This window comes from Morone saxatilis, unplaced genomic scaffold (genome assembly GCF_004916995.1).
Source record: "Morone saxatilis isolate NCDOM2014 unplaced genomic scaffold, NCSU_SB_2.0 Contig15, whole genome shotgun sequence".
NCBI lineage: Eukaryota > Metazoa > Chordata > Actinopteri > Moronidae > Morone > Morone saxatilis.
The window spans coordinates 20825280-20839116 of NW_023339707.1; the positions used below are offsets into that span (position 1 = coordinate 20825280).

The following is a 13837-nucleotide window of genomic DNA, read 5'->3' on the forward strand; positions in this document are numbered from 1 at the left end:
TGTGTGTGTGTGTGAGCCTGTGTGGGTTCACTTGTGTGTATGTGTGTGTGTGTGTGTGTGTGTTGTGACTGGCTTTGCAATAGCTCAGTATTTGTCGACAGATGGTAGAGCACCTCAGTCAGATTAATAGTTGGATTTTCCATCCAATCGGATCTGTCCCACAGCATAGGGAGGGTGTGGTAAAAATAGTCTGATTTGTCTAATCTGCTGTGTGTGAGAGCGTGAGATTATCTCCACGCATGTCTGTTTGTGCCGTTTACTTTACGTGACTGTAAATGTGAGCTGCACTGAATTGTGTGTGTACCTAAAGGAACAGACCCCGAACTAATGCACAATCACTGTTGTACCACAAAATACTATAGAAACGTCCACAGAAAAGCTGCACTTGTAATGGTAACCATGGCAACAGGTGCAGCCCTTGCTGTGTAACCTAGTGATAACGCTGCATTGATTTGCACTCTGTGTGCATTTGCAGTACATTTGTGCAACTTGCCACGATCGGTGGAGCATCAGTCCTGCTTGAGATTGCAGCTGGTGAAAACACAGTCTGCTGCTTTGAGTTGTCACTTGTTTTACAGTGAGCTCTTTGTTTACACGGTTACATAATCTGAACTATACCACTCCTGATTACAGTATATACTGAGGAAAATGTGTTTGATTTGAAATAAGTACTTACTGTGTATTCAATGTTTAGTCTGTGTGAGATGTCAAAAATCACTAAGTGAGTGGTCAGATTTTCAACTTGTCTTTTCTTTCTTCTTTCTCTCGCAGATTTTTGCAATCTTCGCTTTCTCAACATGTGGCAGTTACTCTGGCATGTTCAAGATGAGTGTGGAGTGTAAAAACCGGTCCGAGAGTGACCTAGGCATTGAAGTAGAATTTGAATATCCGTTCAGGTATGTATTCTGTCATTCACAAGTTACTGTGGGGCTCTTATAAATCGTGCACGCAAATCAAAATAAATCCCTCATCAAACAGTTGATGTTATAGATGGTAAAGTCTGTACATTATAGCACAAGTAAGATTCAATTTTGAAATCAGGTTTTTATGATTTGATTCATTCCAACCCTGTACAATTTTAGAACATAAAGTGGCATTTCTTATAAATTATATCATATAAATATCTATTTCTTATTATATATAAAATATAAACATGGAATTAGCAAATATAGGCCTATATTCCTAATATACACAATCATTATCTTAGTTAACAAGCTTATTAGCCAATCAGAGGGATTATAATAGGACATTTTCCATGAAAAATGCCTTTGGTTAAAGGAACAGTTCAACATTTTGGTTGATTCACACACATTTCTTGCCAAGAGTTAGATGAGAAGATCAATCCTGCTCTTTTCTGTATGCTATATATATATAGCAGGTAGGTGACCGTAGCTCGTTTTAAAGGTTAGAGATAGGTGAAAATTGCTTTGTTCTAAAGTAAAAACCAACAAAAACTAAAGCCTACTAAAGAATAAAAACAAGTTGTAGATTGAAGACTTAACTGGGACTTCCTGTAGTCTAGCACAAACCCCTGTACAACCCACAAACACTAAACTTCGGTATTTATACAAATTAAATAACTATAAGGTGTTAATTAGGGAGCTTTAAAGGTGCTGGTAGGTGCTAGGAGTAGGGCTAACTGTTTCCAGTCTTAATGCTAAGCTAAGCTAAGGTCTTACTAAGGTCATATTTAACAGACACCAAAGTAGGTCTTATTCTCTCAGCTAACTGTTGGCAAGAAAGTGAATGCAAATTTTCCAAAAATGTCAAACTACTCCTTTAAAATATTGTCCTCAGCAGTATTATGTTATTGATTGCATTGATCATGTCTACACAACCTTAAATAATAAATGAAAACTGTAAAAAATCTGAAATCAATCCGTGATATCACCAGGTGTTTCACATTTGAGAACTGTGTCACCATTTACCTTTTTGTTAGATCTTCTTTCACTCTTTAATTACTCTCTCTTTCTCTCTTCTGTTCTTAGGCTCCATCAGGTTTACTTTGATGCACCCACCTGTAAGGAAGGGAAACCCGAACGTCTATTCCTGGTCGGGGACTACTCCTCCTCAGCTGAGTTCTTTGTCACCATCGCTGTCTTTTCCTTCCTCTACTCTATGGCAGCTCTCGCTGTGTACTGTTTCATACTGGAGAAGTACCGTGAAAACAACAAGGGGGCCAAGATTGTGAGTCCTACAAGTCCTTAAACTGGTGCTACAATTAATATCTAGTTGTGGCTGTTGGTAGTAAAAGTGCTGTCTTGTTGATCACCAGGACCTTGTTGTGACGGCGGTATTTGCCTTCATGTGGCTGGTGTCCTCATGTGCTTGGGCTAAAGGCCTGTCAGATGTGAAAACAGCCACGGATCCAGAGAGGGTCATCACTCTCATTGCGGCCTGTGAAGAACCAGAGAATCGCTGCCGTGAGATCCACGACCCCAAGGTTTCCGGCCTGAACACCTCTGTGGTAGGTTCCAGATCGAGTCTTTAAGGTGAAGCCAACGTGGAAGTGTCTTAAACTTGCATTCTATGCAATGGCCAGCAGAGGGCATCTCCATTGGCTGCAATAAGCGATACCATACAGTCTCAGACAATTACCCAACTTCTCACCTGATTTATTAGCTCAATAAATAATGTCCTAATGAGTTTATGGTCTCAATTGCTAGTTTCAAGTATTCTTCCATGCAACATTATGTTAATTTTATAAATAATGGTCCAATTTAGAGTAAAACAAGACGATAAATCAGAGTATGCTTTAAGGTGTTGCTAACTTAAAACTGACAAGTAATTCTCAGTGAATCCGTCCAGCGCAGTGCACCAAACTCAGATCAAACTGTCAAATTAGGCAGTGTTGATCAAATACAAATCAAGATTCTGTCACTGCCTTGCCTATTTCTCACTTAAAATGTATTCACAAACATATTTTAGTGTACTGTTTAGCTGTAATACGAGATTATGTGTGACCAGTTGAGTCGTCATTCTTTCCCAGTAAGGAAAAGTCAACTGCGCAGCCAGTGAGCACTACATCTGCTGGCTCCAACAAACCATAATGGCGATAACCATAATGCTTTATATTGATGAAACTATATGAAGAGTTCATATGAGAACAGAGAAAATGCATTACTACAACAGACGCATATCTCTAAACACCTCTCTCATTCACAGGCTTTTGGCTTCATCAACCTGATCCTGTGGATAGGAAACCTGTGGTTTGTGTTCAAGGAGACTGGCTTGATGGCTGCCTTCTCTGGAACATACGTCCCATCACAGGAAAAGCAGCCCGCCCCCGATTCCTTGGGCCAGGCAGGCTATGGTCAGCAGGACCCCTACGCTGGCTCCCAGGGAGGGTATCAGCCAGAGTACGGCCAGCAGGGAGGCTACAATGAGGACGGAGGTTACAGCCAGGGCTATGAGCAGCAGCCCACCTCCTACTCTAATCAGATGTGAGCCTGTCCAGCCAAACAACAGCTGAAAGATGGTGAGTGTCAACCTATGTAATATGTTTGTATGTGTACTGCTTAAAATAAGTTAAATAGATCACATTATTGTATGTCTCTGGGGTAATTATCTGAGCGAATCTTTAATTGTAAACACAATTTAAAGGGTCATTGTGTAATGGCAGTATTTATGATGCTTACAGTGATACCTGCTGGGCATCAACCTAACATTAATGTCAATATTTTAGTTAAGAAGCTGCCTTTTGCTTGTTATTTCTCGGGCATGTGATCAGAAAATATGGGTGGAGTTCTACCTCTATGCAGATGACACACAAACATACATTTTCACAAAACCAGATATCGCTATCTTCTGCCAATCCTCTTTGTTCTCCTGAAATACATTAAGATGCACCGTAACCACTAAAAAGCTGTGTTTTTGATTGACAGTGGCAAAGAAAACAACAATTCCTACAATCTCAGCTGCACACTTTTGTGTATTTATAGAAGAACACAAATCCTGTGAGTCTAAAGTAGTCTGAGTTAGCCAAATAAAGTTAAGATCTTCCAACGTCTTTATGATACAAAATCCCCTGTTTTTTGTTACTATGCCATGTGTCTGAGGAAACACAAAAAAGGACTTCTGTACTAAAAATACAGAACCATAAGTTGGAAGATACGCACTTGACTTGTCTAACTTGTTACTACTGAAGCCTTATATGAGTCATTTCAACTTAAAGTGGCTAGAATCAATATTTCTATAACAATGTATCAAATGATAACGTGAAAACAACATTTGTGATGAATCTACAAAGAACTATAACCTGAATCTGCAGCCCCCATCAGCTTTAAGGAGCTTTATAGTGAGTTTGAGTTCATTGTTTAGCTGTTTGGTCCATAACTGTTTTGACTTTTCGTTCTCACCATACTCATATTGTTGTTTTAAACATAAAGCTCTAAAAACCCACTGTACACTACCTGCTATGCTTGTGAACTCAATGAAGCATTTAGCAGTTAAAGAGACAGTTATTTCCATCAGGAGTTGGTTGGGTTCAAAAACTAAAAGTGAATGAATATTGGACTTACGTTCATCAGGTGATCAAAAACTCAACTGAATGATAATGATAATGTAACTGCTGGATGCATAAATAATAAACATTTTTTGCTTTTAATTTTGCCATATTAAGTTGAAAAGGTGAAAATGTGTCTGTTCACAACTTGTTTCCAGTCTTCAAATGGCCAAAAATCAGTTATCAGTTATAGAAAAAAATATTTTTGAGTATTTTGTGCCCCTTCCCTTATATACTGTCTGGAATCATGATCTTATAATGGTCAGTGTACCCAGGATGAAAAATCACAGTCATTAACTTTAAATGATCATATGGCCATTCAAGTATTCTTAGACTTGAAAAAATGTGAACCTATCCCTTAAAAACAACCCATATTTATATGTTCCTGACAACCAATTGAATGTCCTCTCCAGAAAGATGACAATAATGGTTCATTGACACAGATGTATGTTTATGTTTAGTAGCAAAGGTGAAAGGAACATGACACTGCGTGGTGTAGATCGATGGTGTATAAAAGCAGTCTATGATACTGCACCGACTACACTACACTTCACTAACTATGATCTTGTCCAGCCTGTGCACTCAACCTGTTTTTAACAACCTTTATTTCTCTCTATGAATTCCTGCAGTTTGACTAAATATTGTCTTCTTTTATGACCTCAGTCATCTTTATATCAAGTGGAAAAGGGGGGATAAGACGTATTTTATTTTCCCATATTTGTTGAGCCTCAGCTTTGTTTACATATTCAACATGTAATCCTGCGTCTGCTGTTTGTTTAACATTTTCCTTCCCTCTCGCTTCTCTACCTTTTTCCTTCTACCCAGGGTGACCTTGTGATTTTGGAGAGTGGCTCTTGACCACCACCTGCATTTCCACACTCCTCTGTTTGTCTGTTTGTGTATCTGTGAGTTGACAGGCGGAGGGAGAGAGGCATGGAGGGCAGAAACTGGTGGGGCCTGGGAAGGGAAGAACCACTGGGGAGCAGAATGTGGGGGGGAAAAAAAGAGGGAAATGGGTCTTTGCTGTAACATGATGTTTATTCTCGTGATGTATTTAACTGTAGAAGACAACAGAGGATTGTCTGTTTGGTTATACGAGAAAAACTTGAATACAAATACCAAAATATTCGTTGACGAACATTTAAGAGAAATCTTATAATGGAAAAGACTTACATTTATGAAAAAAAAAATTGTAGTAATATTTAACTTGGGAGAATGTATTTGTCTGTGCTGTGTAAATATCAACATGCTGATATATATGATTATATGTACACAGTTGGATAATTGTGCACTCCATAGAAGTTGTTATACAACAAATGTTGAGCACAGAGTTATTCAATTGCATTTACTTTGGTTCTGTTTAGGAGCTCACCTAGTTTAGCCTTTGCCCTTCAATTCCCTTAAATTATTCATACCACAATAATTTTTTTATCTCAGAATCTATTAACTTCTTTTTTTTAATTTTCTCATTATGTGTTTTTCATTTGATCAGCATTACTGATTTAAGAAACAGGGTAAAGGCTCCTGAAAATATTATGGAAAATAATTAAAGAAGAGAATTATCTATATAAAAAGAGCAGAGAAAAAGTGGTGTTTGGTAATAACTGAATAGATGATAACAGTGGGTTTTACGTTGGTTGTTTCAACTTTATTTATGTTTTTATATATATATTTCCATCAAATATCGCTGTCAAGCAAGGATGAACTCTTGTAAAACAGAATATTTTACATCCTGACACATGAAATCAAAAGATGCATAGGGTTAAGAAAATTAGTGAGCATGGTAGCATCTCATATTTGCCGTGCTATTTCCAAAACTGCTGTAGTGTGCTGTCAGTATGAAAATTGTGAATCAGGGCAGTGAACAACAGTTTTAGCAACGTGTGTTTGTTTATTCGTTTGGATTTATGTAATGGCATCAAACAAATGTTGTCAATGAACCTCGTCCTGTTTTGATCGCCTTTTATGTGGTCCAGAAAGTTGTAAGACAGAGTCATATAGTTTTTTAACTGGTGTTTCTATCACACTGTAATCAGTGGCATCCATACTCACATTAACATGAACTGTAGGTAAATGATCAAATCAAGTATATTACACTTTGAAGACCATAGTTATGCCATAGTAAACACATATTATTATGCGGCCGTCTGAACAGTATGTCTCCATATATACTTCTCCTGCATCCTCAATCCTTCTTTGTCTCTTCTCTCTCTGAAGGCAAGCAAATTTACTGCATGCATCCTTATATCCTAAAGCATCTCTAAACATATATAAGGGACTGAGGCTCAAAGCTGCAGGAAAGTTAGACTACACAGTAATACCGTGGTGTGTTTGATCCCCCATAGTGGTTACTGCACAGCACATACAGCAGCTCTGCTATATTCTACTCGAAGCACAAAGTATGTGCTGCAATAATTACTTCTTTCCAGATATAAATACACCTCTCCTACTGCCAATCCTCTGTTTGGATATACAAGATCATGTTTGCCAAATGGTAAGAAATGTGTCTTGATTGGTAGTTTTTGCTTCCACAGTCCTCATCCCAATGAATTGTTGTCCATCTCCAGTGTATCGATCCATTGCACAGCCTTGGACTCATTTCTTTTAAATCAGGGTTATTTGATTCAGGCGGTGTAGAAGCACCTGGCTTTCTCTCTTCCTCTAGTGGCCCCCCACCTCTGTTTCTTTCTCTCTTTCACTGTAGCTCTTATAAATATGCTGAAATGAAATATACTCTGTTGTTAGTGGTGAATGATGTCTTGTGGTACTCTCTACGCCTTTGGATAGTGCTGTGTTTATTGTGTATGATGTATTCATATTAGTATTTATGATAATGATAAGTCAGAGAAAAAAAATATCCAAGACTCTCCAGAATTCTGCTGTATTCTTATTATATGGGATCCATGTGAAACAAAATGAAATAAACTTGAAATTATTCTGTTGAAGGTTAAGATGTGTACTTCTGTTCATAGGAGTTGCTTGTCTTTACTTGGTTGAGTTGGGTTTGTTAAAAGTATGGTTCAAAACCCCCACTATTCTCGAAAAATGGTGTTTAAAACCTAGCAAAGCAGCACAGATTAAGGTGACATAAACAAGGTTAGTCTATTTAGTGACAGTAGCCTGCGGTTTCTAAAATGCAGATGTTTAGATATTTCAATGGCAGGCCTATATATCTTTTATACACCATTTCAGGCAGGCTGCGGGCCAGTATGCAGGTTATAATTTGACCCAGGGTTTCACCCAGTCTGTGGTTTTGGTGAGGACTCTGCATTGCACTCCCTAGTGGTCGGAGGAAGGTACCGACTGAAGTGGTTTCCTCTGTTTACTTCCCCTTGTTATATGAGAACTACTATTTCTTAATTTTAAAAGACTTGTCCGTATAAATAAGGCAAGGAAGAAGATTTAAGAGATAAACAGAGTGCATTACCACTGCAAAATGCACCGTAGGAGCAGTAGTGGTGCATAACTGATTCTAAGCTTATAAGATAATTGTTTTTAATTGGCTATCAGGGTGTGGGAACTGTTTCAACAGAGATCTCACAATCGATATGATAAAAGTATAAAATTTATGATGATCACATGTTATACTATAATATAATACTTTGACCTGTGCACACAAAGATGATGATTCATTTTAAAATAAGTTTCTTATTAAAACCTCTCATTGTATGTTTAAATTAACAATCTGTATCTAAGCCATTTATAACCAGCTGTGTCTCATACTAAATACTAAATCACAACCAGGACTGACTTGGAAATCTGCACACCAATTAGGATATGATGCCTTCAAAACTATTGGAAATTTTACCATTTTTAGTTGAAGGAGTACAAACAACTGCTTGTATCATGAACAATAGTGGCCAGAGTATTAAGAGAATTTACTTTATTGACAGTAGTAGTACCTCACTACATACAGTAAATACTCCATTACAAGTAAAAGTCCTGCAAAGGTTCTTTAAAGTTGTACTTTAATAAATTCCACTTAAAAAGGTAAAAATACTCCAGAATGGCCCCATCAGTGTTATAATGTGTTGCTCTGAACATAATTACTGATGCATTAACTAAGCAGCAGTTGATTTTCAAGTTGTAGTGGCCTATTTTAACCACCCTATGTACTTTTAGGCGTTTTAATCTATAACAATGCAACATATTTTATAAACTGATCATTTTGTGTGTAAAAATCTTTATCTAAAAAGTAACTTGTGACTACAGCTTTGAAATAAACGCAGTGGAGTTAACCTCTGAAATAAAGAGAAGTAGAAGTAGGGCTGTAAGTAGCATTAAAGGGAAAGTACTGAGCTACAACAGTAAGAGATATCATGCAGGAATGACTGATTTAGAACGGTTGAAGAGTTAATGAGTAACAACTGATGGTCAAAGTGACTTGAATGATGACAACATTTCTTCTCACATGACTCATATCTTTTACCTAGTAGGAGTTTGCCTCTCGACCAGCTACAACATTAAAATGCTACTTACACATGAATGTATCAATAATTGTCTTCCATTATATAACATAATAATCATATAACACTCTGAAAGGGACCATCCGGCATAAGGTGTGCTTTTACTTTTGTACAATTTTCGACTAATACTTAGCACAAGTGGTGTGAAAAGTACTCAGATCCTTATAAATATTTAAAATATTTAACTGTAAAAATACATTTTGTGGAAAATAGGGCATTATGAGCGATAAATTATTAAACATTACATTATGAGAGATGATACAGATGCATCAGTGTGTAAGTAGCATTTTATTGTTGTAGCAGATCGAGCTGGAGCTTTAACAAGGCAATTCAAAGTGCTTTACACACAACATAAAGGCATTAGGACAAGATGTAAAAGAAACACAAGTCAATGTTAAAAGACAGGCACAAATAGGATTTAAAAGGATTCAAGCAAGGTAAAATATTAGAATAATATAGAATCAAACAGATAAAAAAAACATACATAGTACAAAAGTATTAGCATAAAAATACACTTAAATTACCAAAAGTAAAAGAATAATGTATAGGCCTTTCATATTATCACATTATGGTTATAATGCATTAAAGTGCAGATCAATTTAATACTGAAGCTTCTAAATGTGGAGCTAATTTAATTATTATACTGAAGCTAAATGAGTAAAAAGTACCTTTTCTGCCCTGAACTGTACTGTAGAGGAGTCTAAGTGTAAAGTAAAACAAGCAGAGGAAGAAGAAGAAGAAAAAGAAGAGGAAGGAGAAGAAAATGAAGTATTAGAGTAACTACCACCTCTCTTGGGGAATTCAATTTCTATTACTCAAGTAAAGTGCTTCAAACCAGTATTTAAGTACATTACTTGAAGGAATAACACTTACTACCCACCAGTGTTGCTTTTGCAACAGGTCTTAACAAAAGTTTCCGAGGAGCCCCTGAAGGCAGCATGAGAGCAGCTCTCCCCCGAGAAAAGTGAAAGCCAACGCCCCGCTGTCAGCTCCTCAGCTCCTCCCTCCTCCTTCTCCAGAAGCACAGTTCCTGCAGAGCTACCGTGGTCGTGACTGAGCTCCACCGGGGTTTATTTCACCGACACTTTTCACCAGACATTCATCAGACAGGAGGAAGAAGAAAACACAAAAAAAGGGCGAGAAGCAGCCAACACTGGGACTATTCTTCACCAAACTTATCAAAACAAGTTTGTATATTCAAACGCTGTTCGTCTGCTGCTGGCGATAAGGCTCTAATACAGCATACTGTCGCTATAATAAGTTAGTTATTATCACAGAATGGCTGATACAACCGCGTCCAGCCCCGGTGCGAACTGCCTGGAGAAGCTGAAAAGTTACGTGAGGACCCCAAAAGGGTTTATTCTGGCAGCAGAAATAGTAAGTTCACTGACCTGGGCAGCTACCATGTAACTTTTAGCTTCTGTGCAGCCCTGTATTGCTCACACTGTTGTTGTGTATGTTGTGTGTTTAAGCAGCCTGCAGCCAATGAATATTTAATGGATATTAAAGTGGGTTAATGTAGCCTACATTGTTGTTATTGATTATTCTTACTATTAAAGGCTACATAGAGGAGAGAGTTATCCCAGCCCTGATGTACTAATGTAAGCATGTCTTATTTTAATTTCTGTCACTAATCCTCTAGTTTCTTCTTTAAAAGCTGTTTTTTTCTCACTTTCTTTTTTAAAAGTCTAGTCAGGGAATGAAAAGCATGTGGTCTGTTGGGTGGAGGGTTGGCGGTGGTGGGGGAGAGGGGTGAGAGATCATGAACTGAGGTTAAGGGTTTCCACCTGTCACTTGTGCTCCGCTGTTTTCTCATTTGGCACCAAGGAGCCAAATGCTGAGTGTTAATGGCAGATGAAAGGTCATGTGGGTTAACTCGATCCAGTGACTGTTGTCAGGCATTCTCCTTTTCTCTTTATTACCACAGGCTGCGCACTATTTGTAGTAGTAGCCCAAATATGGAGAGGAGAAAATGCAATGTATATCACATTCCTAGTTGTATAAGGGCTCATAAAGGTCTTTTTTTCCACCCCTCGTGTTATGTTTTTGCACATCTGGTTCTAGTTATCATATATATATATATATACGTTTAAATAGAAACATCAGAGCAACACTTAAGACTAATAATGAATGAGTGGGGTGTGTAGTGTAGTGTTAAGTGTCCCACTTCCTGGCAGTGTACAACCACTTCCTGTCTGGGAACACCTTATTTTATTTATACTGTCCTTGACCGCTGTTTGCACATGATTGCGTTTGTTTGCATTTCACAGTGGTTTGTTCTCTTAACACATGAATCACTTTTACATGCATGTCTTCACTTATGATCATCATATTCTCACCAGGCTTATGCAGTTATACCTCAAGTCACAGTAGCTTGTTACCGTAGCTACTGTGTTTTTTAAAAAGCACCTTTTTATCACCGATTTTGAGGCGGGGGGGGGAGAAAAAAAGGTTTGCCTCTCATAACTCAATGTGCTCATTATAAAGCAGGCTCTCAGATGTTGGTGGTCAGTGGTCCACCCACTGTTACGTGTTCGGAGGTAATGGAAATTCCAGCCTGTGTGTGAAGTTTGGTTCCTGGGAACAAAGAATGCGTGAATAGCTTAGCACACATCTCCAGTGTGCCATTCAAAAGATAGCTTCATGCTTCACTTGATACACTCTGGTAGTTTGTTGTTTGCTCTCTCTCTCCCACACACACACACACACACCCACACATAACTTTACTGGAGCCTGGAAATCTCTAAAAGGAAGTCATCTCTGATGGTGGATGTCTCAAATAGTTTACAGTGCAGGGGAAAGGGCTGTGAAGTAAAACAGGAAGACAAATGGTCATTACTGCTTATTATGTCTAATTTAATAGGAAATGCGATGTTTAACTCCTGGCAATCAGGATTTCTGAGGGTAATACCAGCTGATAAACCAAAAGTATGAAAGAATAAAACTTTTTTTTACTTTATCCACTGTCAGCCAGCTCTGACAGCAAGGTTCCACAGCTTGCCAAGTTACAGTTAATACAGAGTTATTTAGTTTTTTCTTTTATTCTGGCTGTCAGAGGCATGACCATACATGAAGCTGCAGATTGACATACAGATCACACACCCATGTAGTTTGTCATGCAGCACAGTTAAGCCGGTAGTGATAAGTAATAAGTCAGGATGAGTCATGCGCTGAACGGCTCTTTCACCTACCTCATTTTTTTTTTAAATATTATGAATATAAAAAGATCACATTGTCTTATGGCTGGAAAACATGTTTTAGGTTTGAAAAAGGGTGGAAAGAAAAACAGGGAGGAGAATGAAGGTTGAGCAATGAGTTAAAACGATGAGGAAGAAGAGTGGTGAAACGTTACATTTTCCTTCTCGACACACATGGTATACACTTTAGTGAGTCACAAGCAAGCTCTACTAAAAAACCACCCCAAAATGTAAGTGACTTCCCTAGCAACCGTTGCTGTTTGGTGTGTCTCTGTACCACGGACTAGCTCTTGGCTCTCATGTTGCTGGTGACTATAATTAGCCAAGCATTCACAACAGTTTCCCTCCAGTCAGTTTAAGAGAGCAGCTTATTATACTGATGTGAATAGGTCCTAGCCGGGGATCTTAAAAAGCTGACCCGTGCAAACAGATCTGCCGCTGTGTGAAAAACATAAAGGTGTCAACATCTCACAGCCTTTTCTTGTTCTGAGGGACTCTTGTGTAGTGGGTGTTTCTCTGTGTGACGGCCTCCTCAGTAGCCGCTGCCCTCAGAGCAGCCGGCTCCGGCCTGAATAGAGCCTCTTTTGTGCAGCGCCTTGGCCTCGACCACCCCGCTACTCTACAGAGGCAGCCTGTGCCAGTCTCGAGAACACATGAACTACTGATGCATCTCTCTGGCTGGCTGCACGTTTGCGTAACAGTTGTGGATGAGGGGAGGGGAAGCAGCAGTGACAGATGCAGGGCTGGTGTCGAGTCAGTTACATCATGCGTGTATTATATAGACTGCAGTGATTTGACACTGGTCGCCACTGAGATGTCTGTGTCTGAGAATAAAACATTGCGGTGCGCAAGACGTGCTTTTTTTTAAGTACACATCATGTGCAGTTTATTTAGTAAGTGTTGCAAGTATAAATTATTTGACTCGTCACAGGAAACCAGTGTAAATTTTAGTTCAGTGGACTATATGTAACTACAGAATTTATCATGTCATTCTAACTTTAATTATATGTTTTATAGAAGATTTAAGATTCAAAGGTTTATTTGTCACATGCTGATACAATATGTCCAATTAAATGCAGAGTAAGAAGAGGAAAAATAATAAGTGTATGCAATATGTTGAAGAGTTGAAGCCATTTTTCAACAGATATGCCAAAGATTTCATGGATTGTTTATCTAGAGCAGCGGTTCCCAACCTTTTTCCTTAAGGGACCCTTTTTCTACCACTTAATAATCTCAAGACCCCTGACTAAGTGACATATTTCATGGATATTTCCTATTATATTCAAAGCTGTACAATTAAACCAAATAATGAACTTGTAACTGCAAGACGTTTGTGTAAAATTTGTTATTTAGATGAGTTGATTATTCCCTGTTTAGGGAACTTTGGGAAAATTGTCTGTTATATGTATATTTTAAAATCAATTTTAACAATCATATATACGTCTTTTTTGACAATATCAATGTTTTCTTGTCCCTGGCGCTTGGCCATTGTTCTATTAGATAATTAATTTAACAGTTACTTTACTTTACATTTACATTTCTTTACAGAAGAACCAAATGCTGAGAAATAGGCCTAATGCGTAAAATCTTCTTACATGCCTTAAAATTAAGAAGGTCTAGTAGAAGAAGAAGAAGATATACTTTATTGATCCCCTAGGGGAAATTGTTTT

General features: G+C 38.1%; 2 protein-coding genes across 2 annotated transcripts in view; both read left to right on the plus strand.

Annotated features, from left to right (window-relative positions):
* LOC118324774 (synaptophysin-like) overlaps positions 1–7444 on the plus strand; it is a 15307-nt gene extending 7863 nt beyond the window's left edge. The window contains exons 3-7 of the mRNA XM_035657235.1: positions 772–896; positions 1989–2187; positions 2276–2467; positions 3166–3478; positions 5330–7444. Coding sequence (XP_035513128.1) covers positions 772–896; positions 1989–2187; positions 2276–2467; positions 3166–3447 — 798 coding nt within the window. The 3' untranslated portion in view covers positions 3448–3478; positions 5330–7444. The remainder of the gene's footprint in view (positions 1–771; positions 897–1988; positions 2188–2275; positions 2468–3165; positions 3479–5329) is intronic.
* A 2524-nt stretch (positions 7445–9968) lies between these two features.
* plp2 (proteolipid protein 2) overlaps positions 9969–13837 on the plus strand; it is a 9331-nt gene continuing 5462 nt past the window's right edge. Inside the window, exon 1 of the mRNA XM_035656270.1 lies at positions 9969–10347. Within this exon, the coding sequence (XP_035512163.1) occupies positions 10249–10347 (99 nt within the window). The 5' untranslated portion in view covers positions 9969–10248. The remainder of the gene's footprint in view (positions 10348–13837) is intronic.